The 21880-nt window shown below is 48.1% G+C and overlaps 1 protein-coding gene across 3 annotated transcripts; it reads left to right on the forward strand.

The window, feature by feature from the left end:
• Positions 1–3242: 3242 nt before the first annotated feature.
• Positions 3243–21204, forward strand: LOC131668705 (3-hydroxykynurenine transaminase). Of its 3 annotated transcripts, none has more exons than XM_058943082.1 (7): positions 3243–3584; positions 17555–17747; positions 18002–18202; positions 18281–18438; positions 18822–18977; positions 19954–20304; positions 21042–21204. In XM_058943082.1, exons 1-7 carry the CDS (start codon positions 3352–3354, stop codon positions 21202–21204), a joined length of 1455 nt encoding a protein of 484 aa, XP_058799065.1. In that variant the 5' UTR covers positions 3243–3351. The 3 variants fall into 3 exon arrangements, with proteins under 3 accessions (XP_058799065.1, XP_058799066.1, XP_058799067.1); XM_058943083.1 differs by having other exon boundaries at positions 17558–17747; XM_058943084.1 differs by lacking the exon at positions 18002–18202.
• Positions 21205–21880: the final 676 nt, after the last annotated feature.

Genomic DNA, 21880 nt, shown 5'->3' on the forward strand with positions numbered 1-21880 from the left:
ACACTCGCTGCGTTCCTTTCGACTCCGATAGCGCGGGGAGAGAAAATAGGGGAGTTGTAGTACGTATATATATATATATAATATTCGGCGCAAGCGGAAGTGGCGCACGCTTTTAGATCGCGCGATTGGAAAAAAAACCTAAGGCTCGGGGCAGAAGTCCGCTGCCAAACGTCGAAATGCGCGATTGTTATCGACGCGACTTCCGAGACAGAGAGAAGACAGCGATCGTCCAACGAGATTGGGACACGAGTAAAAATTGCAATTGAGGACCGCGCTGGCGGCGCATATATGTGATTTTTCGCGACGCAAGAATATGAGAGAGAGAGAAAGAGAGAGAAGTCCCTTTATCTTGTCATCTTTCTTCCCCGCCGATTCGCATTGTTTGCTCTTTTTTTCCCATTGCGCACGAGCGCAGGCGTGCCACTCCAACTTTGCATTTTAAACTCATCTATTTTCGCGGGACGAAAGGGGGAGCTACCGACCCGCGAGCTTCAAAGCCAACATTTTCGGCGGGCGAGCGCACATTGTAATTGCGCTCGATTTATCAAAGTAATTGAATGCTAATTTTAGCACGCAAGCGCATCTATTTGCAAATGATAATGCACCTGATGAAATTGAATTTTCGTTGCGAATGTAGTGTATATCCAGTCATTGTTAGATGCTAATGGAATTACTGACATTATAACATTACTCGTCTGTGCTGTGTCGTCATGTTAATCGCAACATCTCGTACGCCCATTTTTTCAGCTAATTACACAAATATTTTAGCACAAACAGATTAATTCCAAATAAATCGCCGGACACGTTTCAGTGTGCAAGGTCATTAATTTTAACAAGCGCATCGGCAGTAGCACCAGTGCATTGCGCCCATTCTCAACTGCCATGTTTGCTACTATACAGCCATCAAAGGACTGTGATTCTCTCAGCCAGGGTTCATAATTGAATACCATTCAATTCGCTCGGATAAAGAAAAAGCAAAATAGAAAGAACAAACGAAATGACAAACGACAGAATAAAAAGTCGCGACAATCGCAGCTAATTACGTCCACTTAGCCACAAAAAATCTCGAAGGATCGGTGCCGTAGTAATCTGCGATTATTACGCAGTGTTTACGTCGAATATGAGTCAGAATGCTCGTAGAGGCCAACGAGCGCTATTATTTACCGTAAAGCGTGCAAGCGCAGCAGGCAGTGGACAATCGGTACCTTATGTCTGCGGGCGTGACTGAACCTCTTGTCATAACCGAGTCACTGGGCGCACCGTCTGTGAATTGTGTCGCAATAGCCGAGGCGCTTACGGCAGGTCGAGTTGACAAACATTCGGGCGAAATATCGCGATTCGACTGGCTGGTATTGAAGTGTCGCACGCAAACGCGAACAAAGAAGGAAAATCCACGAAAAACCACGGGCAAAGAGGAGAGAGAGAGTCACTCGAAAGCCCACCGAGAGAGCGGCCGTATTAATTAAGCCAAGCCACCTCTCTAACCCACTTACCTCTCGACTCAGCAAGTGCACGACCCTCCGCACACGCGCTCCGAAATCATGAGCGCGTGCTTCCGTACAGCTACTACGGCCGATACATTCCTCCCTCGTTCTCTGTAATTAGCCCGAGACAGAGCACAGACTCGACGAGTGGCCGTTACACAGTCCGCCACGCGTCAACGACAGAAACGAGTCTGGACTTTAGGCGCAGGGTACCTTTACGTGGCCGATTGACGGACGAATTATAGACTAGTCGCTGAACGCGAATGCGCAAGTAATCTAGTGCCCAAAAAATTTGTTGCTAATTCGATGGTTTTAACTGTAATAATCATCACTTAATTTAAAAAATATCGATACGACAAAGCCATACCCTTCGTTTTTACACCTCGAATCCGGCCGTTTTTCCAGACTATCAGAAAAACTTATTTAAAGCAGAGTTATAGCAAAACCGCTATAAATTAGTTCGTTGTTCAATATTGTCGCGGAGTGTTTTTTGACATCCCTGATTCTAATGATCTCATCGAGATCCATGGCGTGTCGATTATTTGCAAGAAAAAAGAATGTAGATGTAGAAAAATTGCCGAGAAGCAACAAATTATCGATGAAAAAAGTTAATTGTACTTGTTTATGAGCTATTGTGGAAGTTTAATATTGAAAATCTCTGGAAAAATGTAGTTATCACCAATCCTCGAGTCAAAAGTTACAAGGTCGTATATATTAATATACGATTATCTCATTGTGATCCTCCTCCTCCTTTTCCTTATAAAAAAGAAAACTTAACAGAGTAGTCAGTTTATTGGCGATTTAATTAACTGAAAAATAGTTACGTGATCAGCTGTTCTGTGATAGCATATATATTTAGTGCACATTTATGAAAAATAACTGCAGTATAAAGCATTTCAACGTCAAAACAATAACCGACTGATAAGTCGATAGAAAAATTAATCGAACATTGCTGTTTGTGAAAGTTTAGTTTCGAATAAACAAATTCGACAATAAAAACTACAAATTGATAGATCACTACGATGAAATATTGTAATGATTTCGGCTTTGTTTAGTAAAGTAAAACATTGGAAGTTTTTTGAAAACGCACTAATTACAACCGTAAACGTCTACCGAAGTATGTTATTTACATTGTGAAAACTATGATCAACAATAATGTTTTTAGAACTTATATTACATTTTTATCGTGTTTTTGAAACTTTTGGATGGTTTTTCAACATAGAACTTGGAATGAGGACATTAACGTTACTACATATTTATTTACCAGTAAATGATACTATAAGAGCATAGAAAACTATGAGAGAGCATTGCATTCAAGAGAGAGATATTTTAAAGCACGCTACTCACCTACGATCGTACGTAGTGCTGTACATTGTTCGAGTCTTGGCATTATTCTGTGGGTGAAAATCTACAAAGCTCACGCGTCAACGACAAATACGAGTCTGGACCATATGCGCCTTGTCGAGCGCATTCTGCCGTACAACTACTATGGCTGATACGTACTTTATTCTTTCTCTGTAATTATCCCGAGTGGGAAGCCTACTTAGTGAGAGACGGAGCACAGAGTTGGCGAACGACCGTTACAAAGCCCACACCACGATGACGAAAGCGAGTCTGGACTTGTAACGACTTGTCGAGCGCGCGGCGTTTAGCGCCGGGGTGAATCAGCTGCTCTCTCCTGTCTGGCTTGCTAAGCCGCAGTCTGTAGAGCGCGGTGGAAACGAAAATTCCAAGACGAGCGCAGTGAGCCAACGGCGAGCCACGAGTCGTCAGTCGAAAAACTGTCGAGCAAAGGCGAGGAGTTCCGATTTGAATTTGTGAACTCTGTGTCGAATAAAGTGTATGCGCGTGTGTTGATATTGTTTTTATGGCCCCGCATAGTTGCTTCAGCGAAATCCAGATGCTGCACGACGCAAACTTGAAGATGTTGAGGACTTCAAGAGTTAACAGACCAACAGTCAGATGCAGACATTGTAAAACCAGGTTGACTTGTAATCTGCTAGCTGTAAGAGATCATCTGATGGGATGTACGAATGCTGCAAGGATGCCGAATTTGTCTACAGCTAGGAGTTCCGACCTAGCCAGCGCTATCGTTGACAAGTTAGTGATTTTTGGAGTTATTTTACGGTGTATGCGGATGAACGAGTTTTTACGAGGCAGAGCGTTAATTGCGATGTATCCCCGTATTACGTATACTTGCACAACAAGATGCAACGAGTGACACGGCCGCGGGAATGGATAAGAGAGTTCAAAGAAACGTACGCTCTTCACGAATTCAAGTGAAAAGGAGAGGGTACGCGAGCACAATGTCTGCTGAGGCGCCACTGGGCGCGGGTGAAAGGACCGAAAGATTCTTTGAAGTCACGGAACTTCCGAAAAAAGGAAAAAATACGTAGTTACCTTAGCGATCGATTTTTAAGAAGAGCCTGCCTCATTACAGCGTGTCACACCATTATCGCGTGCTCGTGCTCGCTCTCTCTCTCTCTCTCTCTCTCTCTCCTCTCTCTCTCCGTTGTACAGTGAGCGCAACCTCGTCGCCCCTTTCTGTATCCCCACCGCGACTTCCACCTGTGTGCAAGTGCAGACCTGCGCACATTTGAATTTCAATCGATGCCCCTTCGCTCTTCCCTGCTCCCGAAGTGCGCGTAAATAACGAGTGTTTATTCGGCAAGAAAAAAAGCATTTTTCCGGTTCTTTAGTTTATCAATATCGAGAAAGGACAAGTTTTCAAAGTAGAAGCTAAGCTGATATAGCCACGCCGCGTGCAAAGATGAGCTTGTTTCACGCGAAGCGAGTGAACGGTAAAAAGAACGAGAGAGCGCGCGGCGACGTGCCAATCGACGATGAATCGTTTTCTTTTATGCTCGCTCGTGCTCGACGACGCTTTATACGGGGAAACGCGCTGTTTCGGGGTTTTTTTTCGTCGACGATGACAAATTCGCGGCCAGTGCGTATAACAGAACAACACGACTCTGAATTGTATAATCTCGCGCTGGGTATATGGACGCTTCTTGATGTATTCCCTTTCATACATATTCGGCTTTTCACCGCAAATATTTGACCAAAAAGTTTTGTTAACAGAAGGTTTGGGTTTCCGGCCCTTTGTAAAATTATTCAGGAACGCTCCCCACACCAAACTTTAGCTACTGAATTCCCAGTGTCTTTCAATAATTCACGCTGATATACCCGCACAGAGAGTACGTTTAAAACAATCTTGAATTTGTGTTTTGACGTTGAAAAGTAATAAATTTCAGTTTGATCAGCTGAAAAGTGAGAGTAACGAGCTAGAAGAATGCTGTAACTGAATTGTCGATAGTCCGGTTTTCAAGCTATAATGCAATTGTACAATTATTCTTGACTTGTCCAAGCAGGTTTCTTGGTTTATGCTAATGTAATCTCTCTTAAAATACCAATAATTCGCAATTTTAATTAAGCACGAATAGAAATCAATCGCAGGGCTCCACTGAAATAAACTTTCGGCTGGTTTTCATTATAATGCCTGTAACTTTGAACCGATTGTTCCAATTTTCCGTGCGATCGACGGTAATTAAAACTTGACGCGAAACGCGAAATAGCCATTGTAATGTCGTCGCTATCGAGATTGACTATGAGAAAGAAGGGACGGACTCGGTAAACAAGACTTTTCGATGAAACTCTTGCTCGTAGAATAAGGAATGAGCATAACGACGTAGCCGAAGCGTAGCGACGGATAGCGACGGAATTCCTGCTTGGCGAGGCAGCTGATGACGCAAAGAAAATCTCGTAAATAATGTTGAATAACAGTGCGCGCGGCGGAGAGCGGCGAAAGTAGAGATTAGAAAGTACGCGGAGCCCAGCCGAAAGAGAGACAATCATAGCGCGGAGAGCACGCGGCATCTTCCAAAAAGCGACTGCACGCTCGTAAATGTCCCCCGCGACGTGTAGCGAAAATTTTCGAGCCACAATGGCGCGTATTTCAGTCGGACCGCGGGTTACGTACACTTGAATGTAAACATCGCTTTGCTCGTACTCACGGCGGCGGGAGCAGTGCGTGAATCAGAGATAAATCGGCTCTCAATGCGCGGTAAATCCGAGCCACTTTCCAGTCACTTTCGGAAATAATCCCAATTTCAAAGGCAACCTGATTTCTCGCAACAAATTGAAATCGATCGGTGCGCGACAAATTGCCGCCAATGTTGTTGCGAAACTGCGCGCGCGCGCGAGCTCGGCAAACTTATCAAGCTGCCTCCGTCGAGTGGCAATTGGCGTTGTAGCGTGCGTTTCATCGGCCAAGCTAATTAACGTTATTATACAATAACGCAGCAGCGAGCTGCGGGCCGCACAAAGTAGCCAAGCCAGAGAAAAAAAGAAGAGCAGCAGCCTTCGACGAGGAGAGCAGCTAAAAGGGCTCGCGCTTGGCGATCGATCTAAGGAATTCCCGGGAAGTATCCTCTCTCGGTTAAAGGCACTGCTGCTGCGATGCGAGATTCGCTCTGCGAGGGATCGCGCCGGCCGATAGCAAAACGCAAGGAATCGCGCTTTTTGCAAATTAGCAGCCGCTTTCGCCTCGTGTTTTTCTTTTTTCTTTTCCGTGCCCGTTTTTCGTCCCTTATACCGCGGGAAAATCGCGGGAAAATCGCGGGAAAATCACGGAAAAATCGCGGAAAAACCGCGGGAAAATCGATCGAGCTCCATTTCCCCCGCTAATGTTTTAATAGAACTGATTGCGGGAGGGAAACTCACTGCTACTCGTGGTTATTGGCTCTGACGTGGGTCCGAACGCAAGAGAGGCGGAAAAGAAATTCAGTGGTTATCGGAAAAAGGCAAATTGGAGAGCGCGAGTGTGTACATGGATGGATGTGATGGATGTCGGCTTATGATATATAAACACACGTTGGCGCAAATAACGATGGAAGCTCGCCCGCGTGGGCTGTGTGCATTATCGCGGTAAATATTGTCTCTACCGCGGGGCGGTCGAATTAATTCGGAGAGCGCGCGAGTCCGTCATACGAGTCGGCAGATTTGGCGTTGAAAAAGAAAAAGGCGGCCTTGATCGACGCCGCGCGATTCGCAGCGTCCAAGACCGAAGTCACGTGTAACGAGGGGAGGACCGCAGCTATTTTCGAGACGCTTTTCGATTCGCGATTCGCCTCGTGCGCGGGGCACTTAATCGTCCGCCTTCGAGGAGAGAGCAGGCGAACAAGGAGAAGTCGAAAACTCGTTCCCTCGTGCGACAATAACAAGCAAAAACATCGCTGTGGCGGCGTGCGGTTGCTTGAAAACGCTGGCGTCGCGCGGGGAGGCTAAAAACACAGAGCGAGCAAGAGAGAGAAAAGAGACAGAGAGCTCACCTCATTGTTCTACAAAAATACAAAGAAACGTACCTGTACAGTTTTATTTAGTTTTGGCCGGCGAGAGAGAAACGTCGGCAGTAACTCGTGGAACTTGACTTACTCGCGCTTTCCCATTCGGCTTCTCGCTCGATTGGAGCAAAGGAACGTGCGCAGCGCAGCATTGACAAAGAAGCCGACAGAAAGGGGAATAAACAAAAGGAAAAATAAACAGGCTTGCGAAATGTTTACGCACTTGTATTACAATTAGCGCCTGCCCCTTCCTCCTTTTTTTCTCTCTGCCGCCGGCGGGCGGGGGAAAAGCTTAATCGATTCCTTACGGAAGCCGGCAGCGGACTTTGTTGTCTGTTTGCTTGTAGACTTGAATGCGACAAAGGGGTTGCGCGCGAGGGATGCGCGACAATGTGATCTAAGCGAGGCCTTTTAAATTCTTCATCTTGATGAGAGTGTCCGTGCTCGCGATTTGCCTTTGTCGAGGCACTTTTCCCTCACGAGCCTCGACACTTGTCTTCGAGCCGCGCAAGCAGAAATATGTTTTCACATATCGCTTCGAGTTTCTTTTCTCCTCCGGTTAATTATACGTACATTTTCGCCTTTTCGGAGGAAGTAATGCGTTGTAGAATTATCGACGAGAGAGAGAGAGAGAGAGAGCGGGAAGCGAGTGGTGCATCGAATAGCCTTTTACACGGGAGAGGGAAGGAAAGCTCCTCGGGGAGATTGTCGAAACGTCTCAATTAGATATCGGAGAGTTCTCGTTTCACTTCCGACGAAATGTGTTGGTACCGCGGTCCCGCTGGAAGTCTTGCGATATCTTGGGCGCGCGTGCACGCGAGCGATCTATTATGCACCGCGGACGAAATAATGCGCGGCCGCCTTGAAAGGAGCCTTCCTTCCGCGAGCTACGTTCACGTCGACCTCCGCCTTCGAGCAAGACCGCAAAATGAAATCCCGCCCTCTGCGGGCTCTGGCGCGCAAATGAAGACGCACAAAACGGCACCCCGTCTCAATTGAGGCGGCAAGCCTGAGCCACTCGAGGAGAAGATCCGCCGGTTATCTTTAAGACCCGTGAAATCTGGCGCAGTTCAGCCGGGAATCGGCGTAAAATTCCCTCTTCTTTTTCGTCCCGTAGGCGCGCACCAAAAGGAGATTTCGAGCGCTCCTTTCACGTGTATAAATGTAGACGCGCGAGTCGAAAAGCCAAAGCAGAGGGAAAGCCACGGCGCGCGGCATTCTATAGCGGCTACCTACCTACCTATCTACCTCGGCTCGCGCTAAATAGTTTCGCGCCCATTGTCGAGCTGCCGCTGTGTTGGCTGCACACGTACACGCGGACCCTCCCACTACGCGCGCGCGCGCGTCGTTTTCCAAGATAAGTCTGGTTTGTGTCGCTCGAAAATGAGGGCTGCTGCTTCGCTTCTTTCGGTTATTTTTGTATGCGTGCTTGTTTCAGGAGGCTGTTGCTACCGCCGCGGCAGCCTGTCTGTCCATCACTCTCTCGAAAATCATCGGGATGCGCACGCACAAGCGTGGCACGCGTATTCTTTCTCTCTCTCTCTCTCTCTCTCTCTCTCTCTCTCTCTCTCTCTCTCTCTCTCTTGAACCGCGGACCACACGCAGATCGTTTAATAAACTGGCTGGATCTTTTTGCATATTTTGCACTGTTGCACGCTGTCGTATTTGGCGAACGCCTACTCACTTCCAAGTATTGTGGGACACTTTTCTTAAAACTTTACAATTATTCGCGACTTTTCAAAGATACTTCCAAGTTCTGTCAATTTTCAGACTTTTTATGAGATTTAGGAGACTTTGACGTTTATTCAATTAAAACGGGATATTTTTTTACAGGCTACGTCACGGTAATAGCAGTCTTTATACATAAAAACGAGAGCAATTAATACATTTATATAATATTACTTAAATTTGCAATAAAAGAGGGGTTTTTTCACAAAAACGTATTTTTGTTCAATGCATTTTTTACATTTATCAGAAACAGAATATATAAAATAGTATTTATTAGAATAAAGATGCTACTGAACATGTTAATATTCTATAAAATATACGATTGGAAAATAATTGGATTAGAGTATTCTACATAAAATACGTCTGCCGGAATAGATAAGTATAACAGATAGGTATATACATATATCAATTTATCGTTTGTTTTTTTTTTATTTTGTCGTAGAAAAGTATGTCAGATATTTAATATTTCTTATTTTTTTAAATATTATTTTATTTTTCATATTCAATACAAAAGCTCTATATCAAATCAATAAAATTAAAAAATGTATGTAAAATTAAATCGTGTAAAATCAATATCAGTACGAAACAAACCTAGCCATACCTGGTCTACACAATTTAAATTAATAAACAAATTAACAGTTTTAATATTATTTAAATTTTACTTTTTTGAAAATCATGTTCCGACAGCTTGTCACTTTCTTTTGAATGACACGTCTCGCTTTAGGTTTAAACATAAAGCTTCTGAAAAACAAATGAGCTGTATAGAAAAGTATAGAATATAATGCCTAGTAATAGTTTTTGAATTATTGATCGTATTCATGATACTTTTAAGTAACTAAGGAAGTAACCGTGTTGGTGGGTCGTGTGGTAAACTTTATTCAAAAAAATCACCTCCAAAACGGATTGGTGAGATGTGAATTTTATGGCTGAGTCGTTTGAACTTTATAGCGTAAAAGAAAGAGAGAGAGAGAGAGAGAGAGAGAGAGAGAGAGAGAGAGAGAGAGAGAGAGAGAGACGACTCTGCGAAGTGACTACGGAGGTTATCATTAAACTCAGCATGCATCCACGAAAAAATAAAAAATAAAAAACTTTTCAAGAGAAATTTCAGTTTGTAAACTTTACATAAGTACTTGGGTCAAAAACGAGATCATTAAAATTCCCAATGAAATAAGCAAAAAAATAGCAGGCTTTTCACCCTAAAAACAGCTTTCATCTTAGTTTCCATTCCAAATAATTTTTGTAATTATGCGTGCTGCATAAAGTGGGAAGGGTGAGACGATTGTTTTCAGAATAAATAGCGCATTACGCCGGCATCGAATACAAATGATTTCCACTTTGGCTTTAAGCGAGAGAGCACTTAAGTGAACTAGACGGTGAGGGGAGGGGGAGAGAAGAAAATCAAAGAGTCGCCGACAAAAGGAAGCCTATATATAAGACGTAACGATTTTGAATTATGTAAATGGTTTGGTATGATCTTCAAAGAAAAGTGCAATGGCCTCCTTACAACGCAACCGAAAAAAAGAGCTGTATTCCGCTTATATATCACGCGCAATCGATTTCGATGTATACGGCAATGCGAAAGAGTCCTTTTACGGCATTACGCAACCCCAGGCCGCTGCTTCGCTTGCACGCCTCCCAAAAAAAAGCTTGGCAAGCGATCGACAACATTTTATTCGCTGATAAACGTGCGAAGAAACTTTATTGCTGGGAGAGGGGGGACCGAAATTTCGACTGGCTTGTAGTCACGCCTTCAATGAAATAAAAATAAAAGCGAGAGAGAGAGACGCCTAATGAGAGAGAGTCACAAGCGTTTGCGCACCTGACGTGTATCAGTGGATTTTTATCTGCATTCCAGTCGGCGTCTACTATTACGAGCTCGGTAACGTTGCCCGCGCGAAATCGTCAGATACAAAAGAAGCATCAAGTGGTGAGTTCACCCTATATAACCAACTTCTCTCGCTCTCGCTCATTCCCGAGGGAGAAAAAAAATAAAGTGGCTCCCGCGCTGCGCTTGTTTTTCAGAGCAATCGTATTTTCAGTCAAAACTCACGGGCCGGAAGGTTTACTTTGGCCGGAGCGGCGCAGAATTAATTCCTTTGCAAAGAAAAACTCGCGAAAGAAGGAAGCAGCACATGTGCTGCCGCTGCTGCCGAACGCCAGCGAAAGAACGAAAGAGAGAGAGAGAGAGAGAGAGAGAGAGAGAGAGAGAGAGAGAGAGAGAACGAGAGAAACCGGTACTCGAAAATTCCTCTGGCGAGCCGAGAGAGCGAGAGCAAGCGAAGAAGTGGAGAGAGAATGATGCACTGCCTGAGAGGCGAATGCGTCTTTCATTTTCCGATTTATGGGCGAATTTATAGCTTCGATTTGAGAACGAGAATGAGATTTTCTGGGGACTCGCGAAGGGGATAAGAGAAGGATTGGCCGCGAGAGAGGCTGTCTGCCAATTCTTCGCAGTTTGGTCAAGGACGTGACTTATTTCGGCACTCAACTTGATAAACACGAGGATTGCTGCACGAGCTGATGAACTACCCCGCGATTACGTTCTATATACTGCCAAATTGATTGGCGGTGCTGCCGACGATGACTAACGAAAAGAGGGAGTCTCAAATGCACACAGGTGTGTAATCGAGCCCCTCAAAGTCTTGCATAATCCTTTAACTCTATTTCTCGGTACTCATCGTGTATAGCCACTGCGCTGATGCTACTACGGCTGCGGCCATAAAAGTTCCTTTTCCACGAAGCGCGTGAGCGCTCTTTCTATATACACACGGAAGGTCATTGGATTAGCTAGCTTGCGAGGAGCACAGTCGTAAACAATTTCACTCGCCCACCCACCCCAAAAACAGCACATCATCTTAAAACAACAATGTAAAATTAAGGTCCCTTTTCCCAAAAACAAAAGCGACGAATCAGTCTAGCAGCAGGCTACGTGCGTTGAATCACGCGAAGGTTGACGCATCACACTGTGCTCACACACACACACACACATTGTACTTTAGAGTTATTCAGGCTACAAAAGAGAAAAGGTACCTCGAAGGATATTAATAGACGGATACGGTGATGCGGTGGCGTTTAAAGTCGACACCGTTGCAGCTTGCGGACAACACAACAACGCACCGCACACAGGAGAGGAGCACAGCAGCGGCGAACGCTGCGGGCTGCTGCTGGCGTGAGGTCCAGTCACGCGCGACAAGTGGCGGCTGCAGGCATAGGATCAGCGCGGCACAGAGTGTTGCTTGCACCGGTCGTGGTGTCGGCCTGCGCGCGCTTTCTCTGCCTCGGCACAGCGTGGGTGTACGTGCAAGCAGTGAACAATGGAAAACGCCGAATAAAAAGAAAACAACAACAACCGCACCAAATTTTTTCGCACTACTCGTTTCCGTATCGCAGGACAATTCCTCTTTGGGCATGCACTCGTCGCACACTGTCATTCGAGTGAACGTCAAGACGTATCAAACGCGCGCGGGTGAACCATTGCGGCGAGGTTTAGTGCGACCGAGAACGAGGTCCGCGTGTCGAGGCGGCTCGGCAGAGACTGGCGCGTCGCGCGCTAGCGCAGCAAGCGAGAGGAGAGAGAGAGCGAGGATCGGATCGGCTGCCACCGCCGCCGTTGCCGTAGCCGCGCTAGGGGGAGCAGCGTGTCCTTCCCTCTCTTTTTCTCCATTTAGCGTGGCCAGTTCAGCGGACCTTGTTCTTTTTGCGAAGCTGCAACACACAACAGCAGGCCGTATAACAGCACGAGTGCCGTGTAATTAGGAACAAGACTCTCTCTCTCTCTCTCTCTCTCTCTCTCTCTCTTACGGCGCTTTATGTGTGTGTGTGTGTGTCTGTCTGTCTGTCTGTGTCTGTGAGTTGGGATGGATCTTCGATTCTTCCGCCTGCCTGCCTTTACCTACGCTTCATGCTTAACTAATTGTGTTTTGGTAATGACTTGGCTGTGGCCGCTGGCCAGACTTACTTTTTTCACGTTTTGATTGCAAAGTGCAGATATAATGCATTTGCACAGTTGTACGCGTTGTGTGTATGAGTTCAGGGACGAATTAATATCTCGAGCAATTAGCTGAAATTGAAAATGTTTTTCGCATTTCTCGCCGGATGCTTCTTCTTGCAATGTTGCTATGACAGTCGTTGCTAATCGAGCGAAGAGAGAAATTATTGTAATTTTCTTGCAGCAAGTTTTTTTTTGCATTCTCGGTTAAGTGCAACAGTTCGAAATCGATAACGGTAGATCAGGTGAAATGGAAAAAATTGCGCGAGCCGTAAAAGGGAGAAAGTTGGGCGCGTCGCGTGGTCAAGTGTACGATTCACAAATGTATTATGCATAATAGTCGCGTTGATTTGTTAACAATCAACGAAAGTAATTTTCGAGTCAACTTGCTTCTCTCGTTCCCGTTCCCTTTCCACGGCACCGCGACACCACGGCACATCGTTTCGGCCGTGCACAATTTCTTGCGTATCTTTTCTCGAAAAATCCACTGCGCGGAATGAGAAAAGGGTCAATTTCCCGAGCGAAAAATCGCTCCGTTTGCACGCCTCCGTGAAAAATCCATCGACGGAAGTAGAAAACGATGCCGTAAGGTCGTCTCGAAACGAGAGCCGTTTGGCGTGCACCTTTTACATTCGCCAGTGAGCTCCATTTTCGTCGACTCTCGAGTCCGTCGTCGTCGAATGAGACAGCGCGTTGTTGCCCTCTCAAGCGTACACGACAATGCAAAAGAAGCTCGCGACAGTTTCATTCGAAACTTTATGTAACGTTCCTTTCCTCGGCGCGGGGGACACGTATATGCATGAAACTCATATATCTGTCGAGCGCGTGGTGCGTCTGCTATGGCAAAGTGATTTGGAGCGGCACGCATAGTCGGCACGACGAAAATAAGAGCCATCGTCGCGGCTCTTTATCAATGATCCCTTTCCAGCCGCGCCAGACCCTTCTCGTTGTCGCAAGATTACACCGTGGATCTGTTCCGTTTGCCGGAGCCCTGGCGCGAGAGTAGCTGCCGCTCTCCTCGTACTACACCGCGAGTCCCATTGCTCGCTGCCGCGCCATCGACGGAAAACCATGAAACGTAGCAAGTTGCTCGTCGCTCTCGTCGTTGCCAAGTCGCCGATTATTCCTGCGAACGAACGCGCCTCAAACTCGGACGGTCAAGCGGCTGTTCGCGGCGAGGTATTTCGTGCTGCATTTTAAATTGAATTAGCATAGGCGTGCAAAGTCACGGTGCATTCTTTCGCCTTGCGCGCGCGCGTTCGGCTCACAATGCATCGCATACGTATAAGACTATGCCGTTGTCGTATCAGCCGCTCGAACTCGCGGGGCTACAATCAAGCGCTCGCGCGCGGACAGCGAGATTGCGAAAGCGGCCGAGCGCTCGTGCCTTGGAATGCTCGTTCGATAGCCGAATTGCACGCACCGGCAACTCGAGGCAAACAATGAAAAAACAACATAGACAAAAAAAGCGCAACGCTCGATCGCACGCGCGCTGGGTGGCCGAGCGACTCGCGCGCGGCGGCTCCTCGCAATCGGTCGAACGGCGCGTTACGGCGCGTCTCGGGCTTGCCGCACGCACGTGCGACAGTCGCGGCGGCGGCGGCGGCGACGGCGACGGCCGAATGTCGCGCTGCTTGCCCTCCACGCAGAAATGCAGATTTCGCAGCGGCGCCGACGATGATCCATCACTTTCGAGTTTGTCGCTCGGATTGAAGGTTGTTTGCGCCCAAGTTTGAGCGCCGCGTGCTGAGCGTAACTTTTGATTGCAAGTTGGTCGGTAACCGAGGATGGCGGTGTCGCCACGCTAATTTTCGTAGCGTTAGGCCGACGGATCGAGACCGGAGCGCGGCAGTTGGTAAATAAAGCTGTTACATTCTAATCGCGTCGATTCGAGAGCGTGCGCGCGGCGTTGTGTTAATGGACGGTCGTTATCTTGATTTCACTAACTTGTTCTCTCTTGCGTCCGAGCAGCGCTAAAAGAACAAGCGAACGTGCTTCGCCGTAAAACAATCCGATGCGCGAATTTCACGGGAGAGCTTGAATCTAAATTAATTAAAAGCCGCGGAGAATTTCGAGCTCTCGCTCGTTTTTTCGTCGCTGTTTAACGAATTTCCTGCCAGCCGCGTGATTGCGAGGCAGCAGCTGGCGTCGAGCCGCGCGTGTGCGCCGCACGCAAGCGCATCGACTCGCTCGCTCGTGCTTTTTTCCGCGCGCGCGCGTAGCCAGCCAGAAAGGCAGTCGCTCTCTCGCGAAATTCGACGCGATTTATTGACCCTCTTTCGCTCTTGATGCGCCGTGATTTAAGGATGTGCGCTCTTTTTAGCGAAGGAGAAAAATTAATTTATCGGCGCTTCCAATTCCAAGTTTAGCCCGCGCGAGTCGTTGACGATCTTTTAGTCGCGCGCTCCGCACGGCACAGCGCGGGCGAAACTGAATTCGGTGTATAATCGAAATTGAGCCAGCCCGACAGGTTTGTATAGGAAGAGAACCCGAGTGAGCGATGGCTTCACTTGCTTCGTCGAGAGAGCATGTTTGATCTATGCTTCGGCCCATCGAGCGCGTGTGACTCGGTTCATCCACGCGGATGGATCAGCGAATTCCGCTCGGGCATCATTTTTCGGCCGAATGAAAAAATAAATAAAGCGCCGCGACCGTCGATTTCTCAACGAGCTATCGGCCGTCACAGCGCAACCGCGCGCGCGCTCGCGCACCTCAAAATACACAAGGCATTGCGCCGTGGCGTTGAACGATTTTCCAGGTCGACGACCACTCACGCGATATCGTATTAAGAGATGAGCCAGCGGCCTCTCAATCTTAGCCGGGAGATAAATAAAAACGTATACGCGTGCATAACTGTGTTTCACGAAAACCCGTTTTCTTTTTGTCCAGCTGTCAGAGTCGAGGGGAGAGGCTCCTGAACAGCCGATAAATATCGCATTATCTGCCTTTTCACGGTGATTTCTCTCTCTCTCTTTCTCTCTCACTCTTGAAGAGTGAAAAGCCATAGAGAGCTGTGGCAGCTTGAAAAGCCGAAAAGGAGAAAATGTCGCTGGGCGCACGCACACAAAGCGTTTCAATCCCCCGGCGTGCGCGCGCCTCGTCGTGTGTGTGCGCGAGCTTCCCTGAAGCTTCCTACCTACCTGCGAAAAGAGAGGCTTTTCCGTGCCGTGTGCGCGCGAGCGGATGTTGAGCCCGCGAGGAGGGAGAAAGAGAGAGAGAGGGAGAGATGCCTAATTATTTTCTAATGAGCACGCAGCAGCTCGGTGCTGCGCGCGCGTAGGCCATGGCTTTTCATTCGAAATGCGCAAAGGAGGGGAGTTTTTTTTCTTGTTTTTCTGCTTTACCTCCCTCGCGAGCTCGCTCCAGAGAGTACATCGTTTAACATTAATGCTGCGCGTTTTTTTGTTTCCTTTTTTTTTTGGTACACTTTGACACTCTCTTCTGTTTTTGCATTACATTGTGCGTTTATCCCTCAATTATTCACGGTAGACATAGCGGCTTTATGTGAATTTCGTCCGGTGTGAATTGGCGACGCTTGTTACTACCAATTTAACGCTCGAGGATTGTAAACTTTCTTGCTGTATCGTGCACGAATGACATTTGTAAACGCATTTCAAAAGTCATTTGAACTTTTGTATGTTCGAACACGGTGATGTAAATCTAGAGCAGGGTGCATAGAAAAGTGGAAAGATTGACTCGCGTCAATGGTTTCCCGTTAGGTATGCAAGTGTGACTGGTGTTCCGCACCATCGTGAATTTTGGACAGCCACTGCTGCTATAGTTTTTCATCACGAAAGTTTTCAATGAAGCGATCAAAAGAGTGATCGCGTCGCGATGACACGTCAATGCGTTTTCGCGACAGACGTCAATGGCTATATCGGGCGCGCACGCTGCAATGAAAATTATCCACACTGAAGCCACACGCGCGTCGAGTGGCTGGCAGCCGCTAGCCGGCCGAAAAGTCTCTGCGTCTCTGCGCGTGCAGACGCGACTCGTTGCACGACGACCGCCGATGTCAAAAGAGCGAGTCGGCGAGCGCGCAAAGGCGCGAACGGCTCTCTCCCGGCCCCCTCCTGTCCCCCTCCTGTCCCTGCCCTTCTCGCCCTCTCTCACTCTGTTCTTTTTCATTCCCCCGATTTTCCGAGAGCCTCCACCGTGGGAGTGCTGACGCGACAAACGTTTTCACACAGCCGTCGGCTGCTTCCGCTAATTTTGCGGCACAGCGCCGACCTGCTGCCCAAAGCGTACAGACTCGAGCCGCTCGAGCCGTGGACTCTCGATGCGCCCACGTCTTGGCTAGCTAACGTAAAACGCGCGTGGAGTGTGACGATTGCGCTGCTCGCGGACGTACGAGGCGGTGGTATGCGGAGATGCCGCCCTCGTCGAGATTTTTAGGGGAGAGAGGAGGAAAGAGAGAGTAAGAGAGAGAGAGAGAGAGAGAGAGAGAGAGAGAGTTCTCGAAACGCCCCGGTGACTCATCCGCGATCCGCGTGTATTTTTTCAAAGCCGTGCACGAGCCAGCTCGTGTGTGCGCGAGCGTCATGCTGCAAACGAGAGACGATACGTGCAACAGGTGGCAGAGATTCCCTCCGTCTCTCTCTAACTCTTACACGCGTGGACTTTAGCGCCTGACAAATCTGCCGGAATGATTCATTGGTTTTCACACCCCTCCTCCCTCCCACTTCTTGCGCTTGTTTCCTTTCGGTACGAAATTCCTCGATAAGGGAGGGACGTTCGCGCGGCTGGTTAACGAGACGCGCCGCGCAGCGTGTTCGCTGACGTATTCTAGACGAACAGCGAGAGTGCGACGAGCGGCGATCGACCGACTATCGACGTCAACGAACGCTTTGAACTCTCTCTCTCTCTCTCTCTCTCTCTCCGTGGACAGCGGGGTTATCATTCGTTTCGCGCATAAAGAGAGCACTCCGTGACCTCGACGCTCGCAGTCCGAGACGCGCGCGCCGCGGGCACAAGCCAAATCACCGCGGCCATTAATTGTGGGATTTTCGCAGCAGCGAGCGAGCAGCGCTGCCAGCAGAGCTGCCGGCCAAGATGAAGGTGCAAGGGCCGGCGCAGGAATTACTGAAGCCGCTGCAGCTGCCGCAGAGAACGCTGACGGGGCCGGGACCGAGCAATTGTTCGCCGCGGGTGCTCCGGGCGCTCCAACAGCAAGTCCTGGGTCACATGCATCCCGAGATCTTTCAGGTAAAGTCTCCCTCCTCTTGGAGAGCCGTCTCGCCGTTGCGTAATTCGACTTGCAGCTTCCGGTTTGTCCCTGACTTATTGTCGAGCCCCGAGGCCTATCTATCGCGGACTCCGCTCAATTGGAATTAAGTTTGCACTTGGAATAACTTGTAATGAGAATCGTCGCGATTATTCGGTCGTTCGCGGCTGTCCGGGGCGGACCGGCGCAGCCTCGGTCGAGCACGACAATGACAGTGGCGCTCGTCTGTCCGCAGCTGATGGACGAGATAAAGGCCGGGCTGCGCTACGCCTTCCAAACCAGCAACAGGCTCACCTTGGCCGTGAGCGCGTCCGGGCACGCGGGCATGGAGGCGGCGATCGGCAACGTGCTCGAGCGCGGCCAGACGATCCTCGTGGCCAAGGCCGGGCTGTGGGGCGAGCGCGCCGCCGACGTGGCCGCGCGCCTCGGCCTACGAGTGAGTATCGTCGTGCGCGAGTGTGCAACGCCTCGGGGCCGCGTTTCAGCTCTTGAGCCGCCTGCTCTGTGCTCGCAGGTGGGCTTTCTGGAGATCGAGCCGGGAGTCGCCTTCGGGCTGTCGGAGCTGGAGGCAGCCGTAAAGAAGCATCAGCCGGCAGCCGTGTTCGTGGCTCACTCCGAGTCGTCGACCGGCTTGAAACAACCCCTCGAAGGGATCGCCGACGTCGTTCACAAGTAAGTTCGGCCGGCTCGCCGAAAAGGGGCATCTTCCGTTGCTCCCTTCCCGTGCTCGTGCTCTCCCATCCTCTCGTTTTCTTTTATTCCTTTGCCGTTATTTATGTGGCCTTAGCCCTTTCCTCGGGATCAGCAGCAGCCTCCGCTGCGGCGCGCTATTGCTTTCCGCCGCGTTGCCATTGGCGGCTTGTTTATCGTCACCGCTGCTCGTCGATATTTTTCCGATGTGAAGTACGTCCCCTTGATAGCGTTCCTTCGCTAATTCTTACAAGCGTTGCTCGGTCGCTTGTACTTGGCCATTAATCAGCACTCGCTCCGACTGCCGATCGTCCCCGAAGCGATCCGAAGGAAAGTCATGAGATTTTTCGTTGTCCTCGCAACAGATACGGAGGATTGCTGATCGTCGACACAGTGGCATCGCTGGGCGCCGAGCCGTTTTTCGCCGACGCCTGGGGCGTCGACGTCGTCTACTCGGGCAGCCAGAAGGTGCTCGGCGCACCAGCCGGCATCACTCCCATCAGCTTCAGCCCCAAGGCCGAGTAAGTGTTATTAAACATATTGCATTTGCATCGAGCGATTGCTAATCAACACTCGCGCGCATACTTTCAACGTCGAGAGCGCTGATTGAAAATTTTCCCCGAGAGAGAGGGAGAGAGAGAGAGAGAGAGGTTATTCGATAATAATGAAATTCAGAGGCACGAGAGATTGTTAACGTCGGGTGTACGGGCGAGAACTGCAAATCCGCGCGGATCTTGTAGAAAATTACGACTATACTCTCGTACATTGGGCTCTCGATACCGGCGAACGAGAGAGAGAGAGAGAGAGAGAGAGAGAGAGAGAGAGAGAGAGAGAGAGAGAGAGAGAGAGAGAGAGAGAGAGGGAGAGAGAGAGTGAGCGCCCGCGCATAATTCTAGGCGGATGGGATGAGCGTAGAGCGCGCGGGAACCGAGAGCAATTCGCCCGCCGATAATGAAAAGTCGACCGATCGGGCTTGCCGCTCGTGACGCCATACGCAAGAAATAACGAGGCGCACGGAGGCTCAAAGGCGCGAAAGAGATTCCGCGCGCGGCCCGCTCGAAATATCAATTGGCGTCGCGCGCCGTGAGTCACGAGTGCAAAAGCCGCGACGTCGTACCGGCCGGGCTCGCGCCGCCCGCCGCCCGCCGCCCGCCGCCCGCGAACTTTTCCGCTTGCGCGGCCACGAGCCCAATACATTGTTTTTCTATCTCTCTCTTCCCCCGCGAATGCGCGTCGAGAGTTGTTTCGCGGACCGCTCTCGTGCCTCTCGAAAGTTTTGGCTTTCCCAACGGCGGAAGTAACGAGCAGCTTGTATGCTGCACGAGAGCGTGTGTGCAATTGGACCGATTTGTTGCGGTTTGGGCTTCTGTTGGCACTGCGGCGAGGGTCGTTTCGCAAGCCAAGTTCGTAGCGCGCACAGCGACTTTTTTGGCTGCCGTTTGCTCCCCCCCCCCCTCTCCCCCTCCCGCGGAATTAATGCAGTTGCGCTCGTTGCAGGCACAAAATACTGAACCGCAAGAGTCCGATTCCGGTGTTCTACTGGGACATGACGTGGCTCGGCAGATATTGGAATTGCTTCGAGAATCAGGGTCCACGACCCTATCACCACACGATCAGCGCGACTTTGGTTTACGGACTTCGCGAGGCACTTGCTCAGCTGGCTGAGGAGGGTCTTGTCAATTGCTGGGCGCGTCACGCCTCCGTCACTGACAAATTCCACGATGGTCTCATTAAGCGCGGCTACCGATTCTTCGTCAAGGATCCCGACCATCGACTCAAAACTGTCAGCGCCATTGTCCTTCCCGAGGATGTTGAAGCGCCACTTGTTATTCGTTACGCTATGCAAAAGTAAGACTCGTACCGCTTCGTCGTCTTCCTTTACGGCATTATGACTTTGCAATGCAACATCTCTCGATTCGAAGCGTTGCAACGATCGTTTTTCATAATGCAAATGTTAAATTGTCAACTTACAGCTCCGCGACGTGACCGGGATTCATTTATTTTCATCAGTTGTGATGTCGAATAAAAACCGCCGATAATCGGACTCCTCATAATTAAGTCTTCCTGAGTAAGCTAACAATCTTACATATTTTATACAAACTTTGAAAATAGATTCAACGGGAAATCACGAAAATAGACTTATTCGGTTACAATGTAAAGCTATAATTAATGAATTCGAATGTCGTCGCATTGCGCACAAAGATCGATCTTTAACATTATCGCTCCGCAAAGGATGTCGATTGTCGGCTCGAATGTTTATCGCATGACTAACGCATTTATTTTGAAAGTCCACTCAGACTGATTGGCGTCGAATGGATTTCCTCTTATGGATAATAATTATTATTGACTACGTGACGAGTTTTCAAAATGCCGTTCATTGCTAAGCAAACATTGCGCCTTGAAATTTAAACAGCGTCCACTTCGCGGAGCTTTTACAACTGCGCTATAACGTTGTGAATGAGAAAATTTGCAAAGTCGTCTCGTGAATATCAACGCCAAAGTCAACGAATGCTGATGCGACGAGGCGAAAAAATTAATATAAGACAATTGAGCGGAATAACAATTGGTTGGTTACTTGTTTGCAGATATAACGTGGAAATCAGCGGAGGGCTGGGACCCACGGTCGGAAAAGTCATTCGTATCGGTTTGATGGGAGTCAACGCCACGCCAGGACACGTGGACTTGGTGTTGCGCGCGCTCGACGAAGCGATCAAACACGCAAAACAACACTTACGTTCGCACATTTAACCGCAGTTCCTTTAGTTTCATGGTCTTTCGAGATTCCAAAATAACATTGCTTAGACTTAACACCGTTGTTCCCTTTGAAACGCTTTAACCGATAATTAAAACACAACTTCGGTAGTCATATTTATTTTAGTCAAATTTTTATTTATACGAGTATTTAAATTTGTTAATGTGAATACAACTAAAGATATATATAGTCATTCAGAGCAAAGAGTTTTTTTTTTTGTTAATCAATAAAATACTCAATAATGAATTCAAAGTTTTTTTAGTTTCCCTATGAAATTCATTATTGAATTTTTTAGTTTATTTTTATTGAATGAATATCACTTAAAATGGACGGATTTCCATTGCAGACTATATGTACCATAATGAACTTATTTTTGTAGACATTTTAAGGCTATTAAGTATTAAGATGAAACTACTGTAATGCACAAAGTTGATTCCTAAGAAATCTGACCAACGATAAACTTACAAACTTAATTATATTTTCACTCTTGAACAATTGTACTTTTATTTATTACATCTGTTAATTATCAAATGTCATTATAAGTAGGCTTACTTTACAGTTACGAATAAACTCGATTTCAAAACATACTTTATTGTTTCTTTTAATATTTCCATTTATTTTCATTTATCAAGTAGCTATCATTTAAAAATTTATCGCTTTAATTTTTAGAAT

Source organism: Phymastichus coffea, unplaced genomic scaffold, assembly GCF_024137745.1.
Source record: "Phymastichus coffea isolate CEN01 unplaced genomic scaffold, Cenicafe_Pcof_1.1 PCOF00083, whole genome shotgun sequence".
NCBI classification, from domain to species: domain Eukaryota; kingdom Metazoa; phylum Arthropoda; class Insecta; order Hymenoptera; family Eulophidae; genus Phymastichus; species Phymastichus coffea.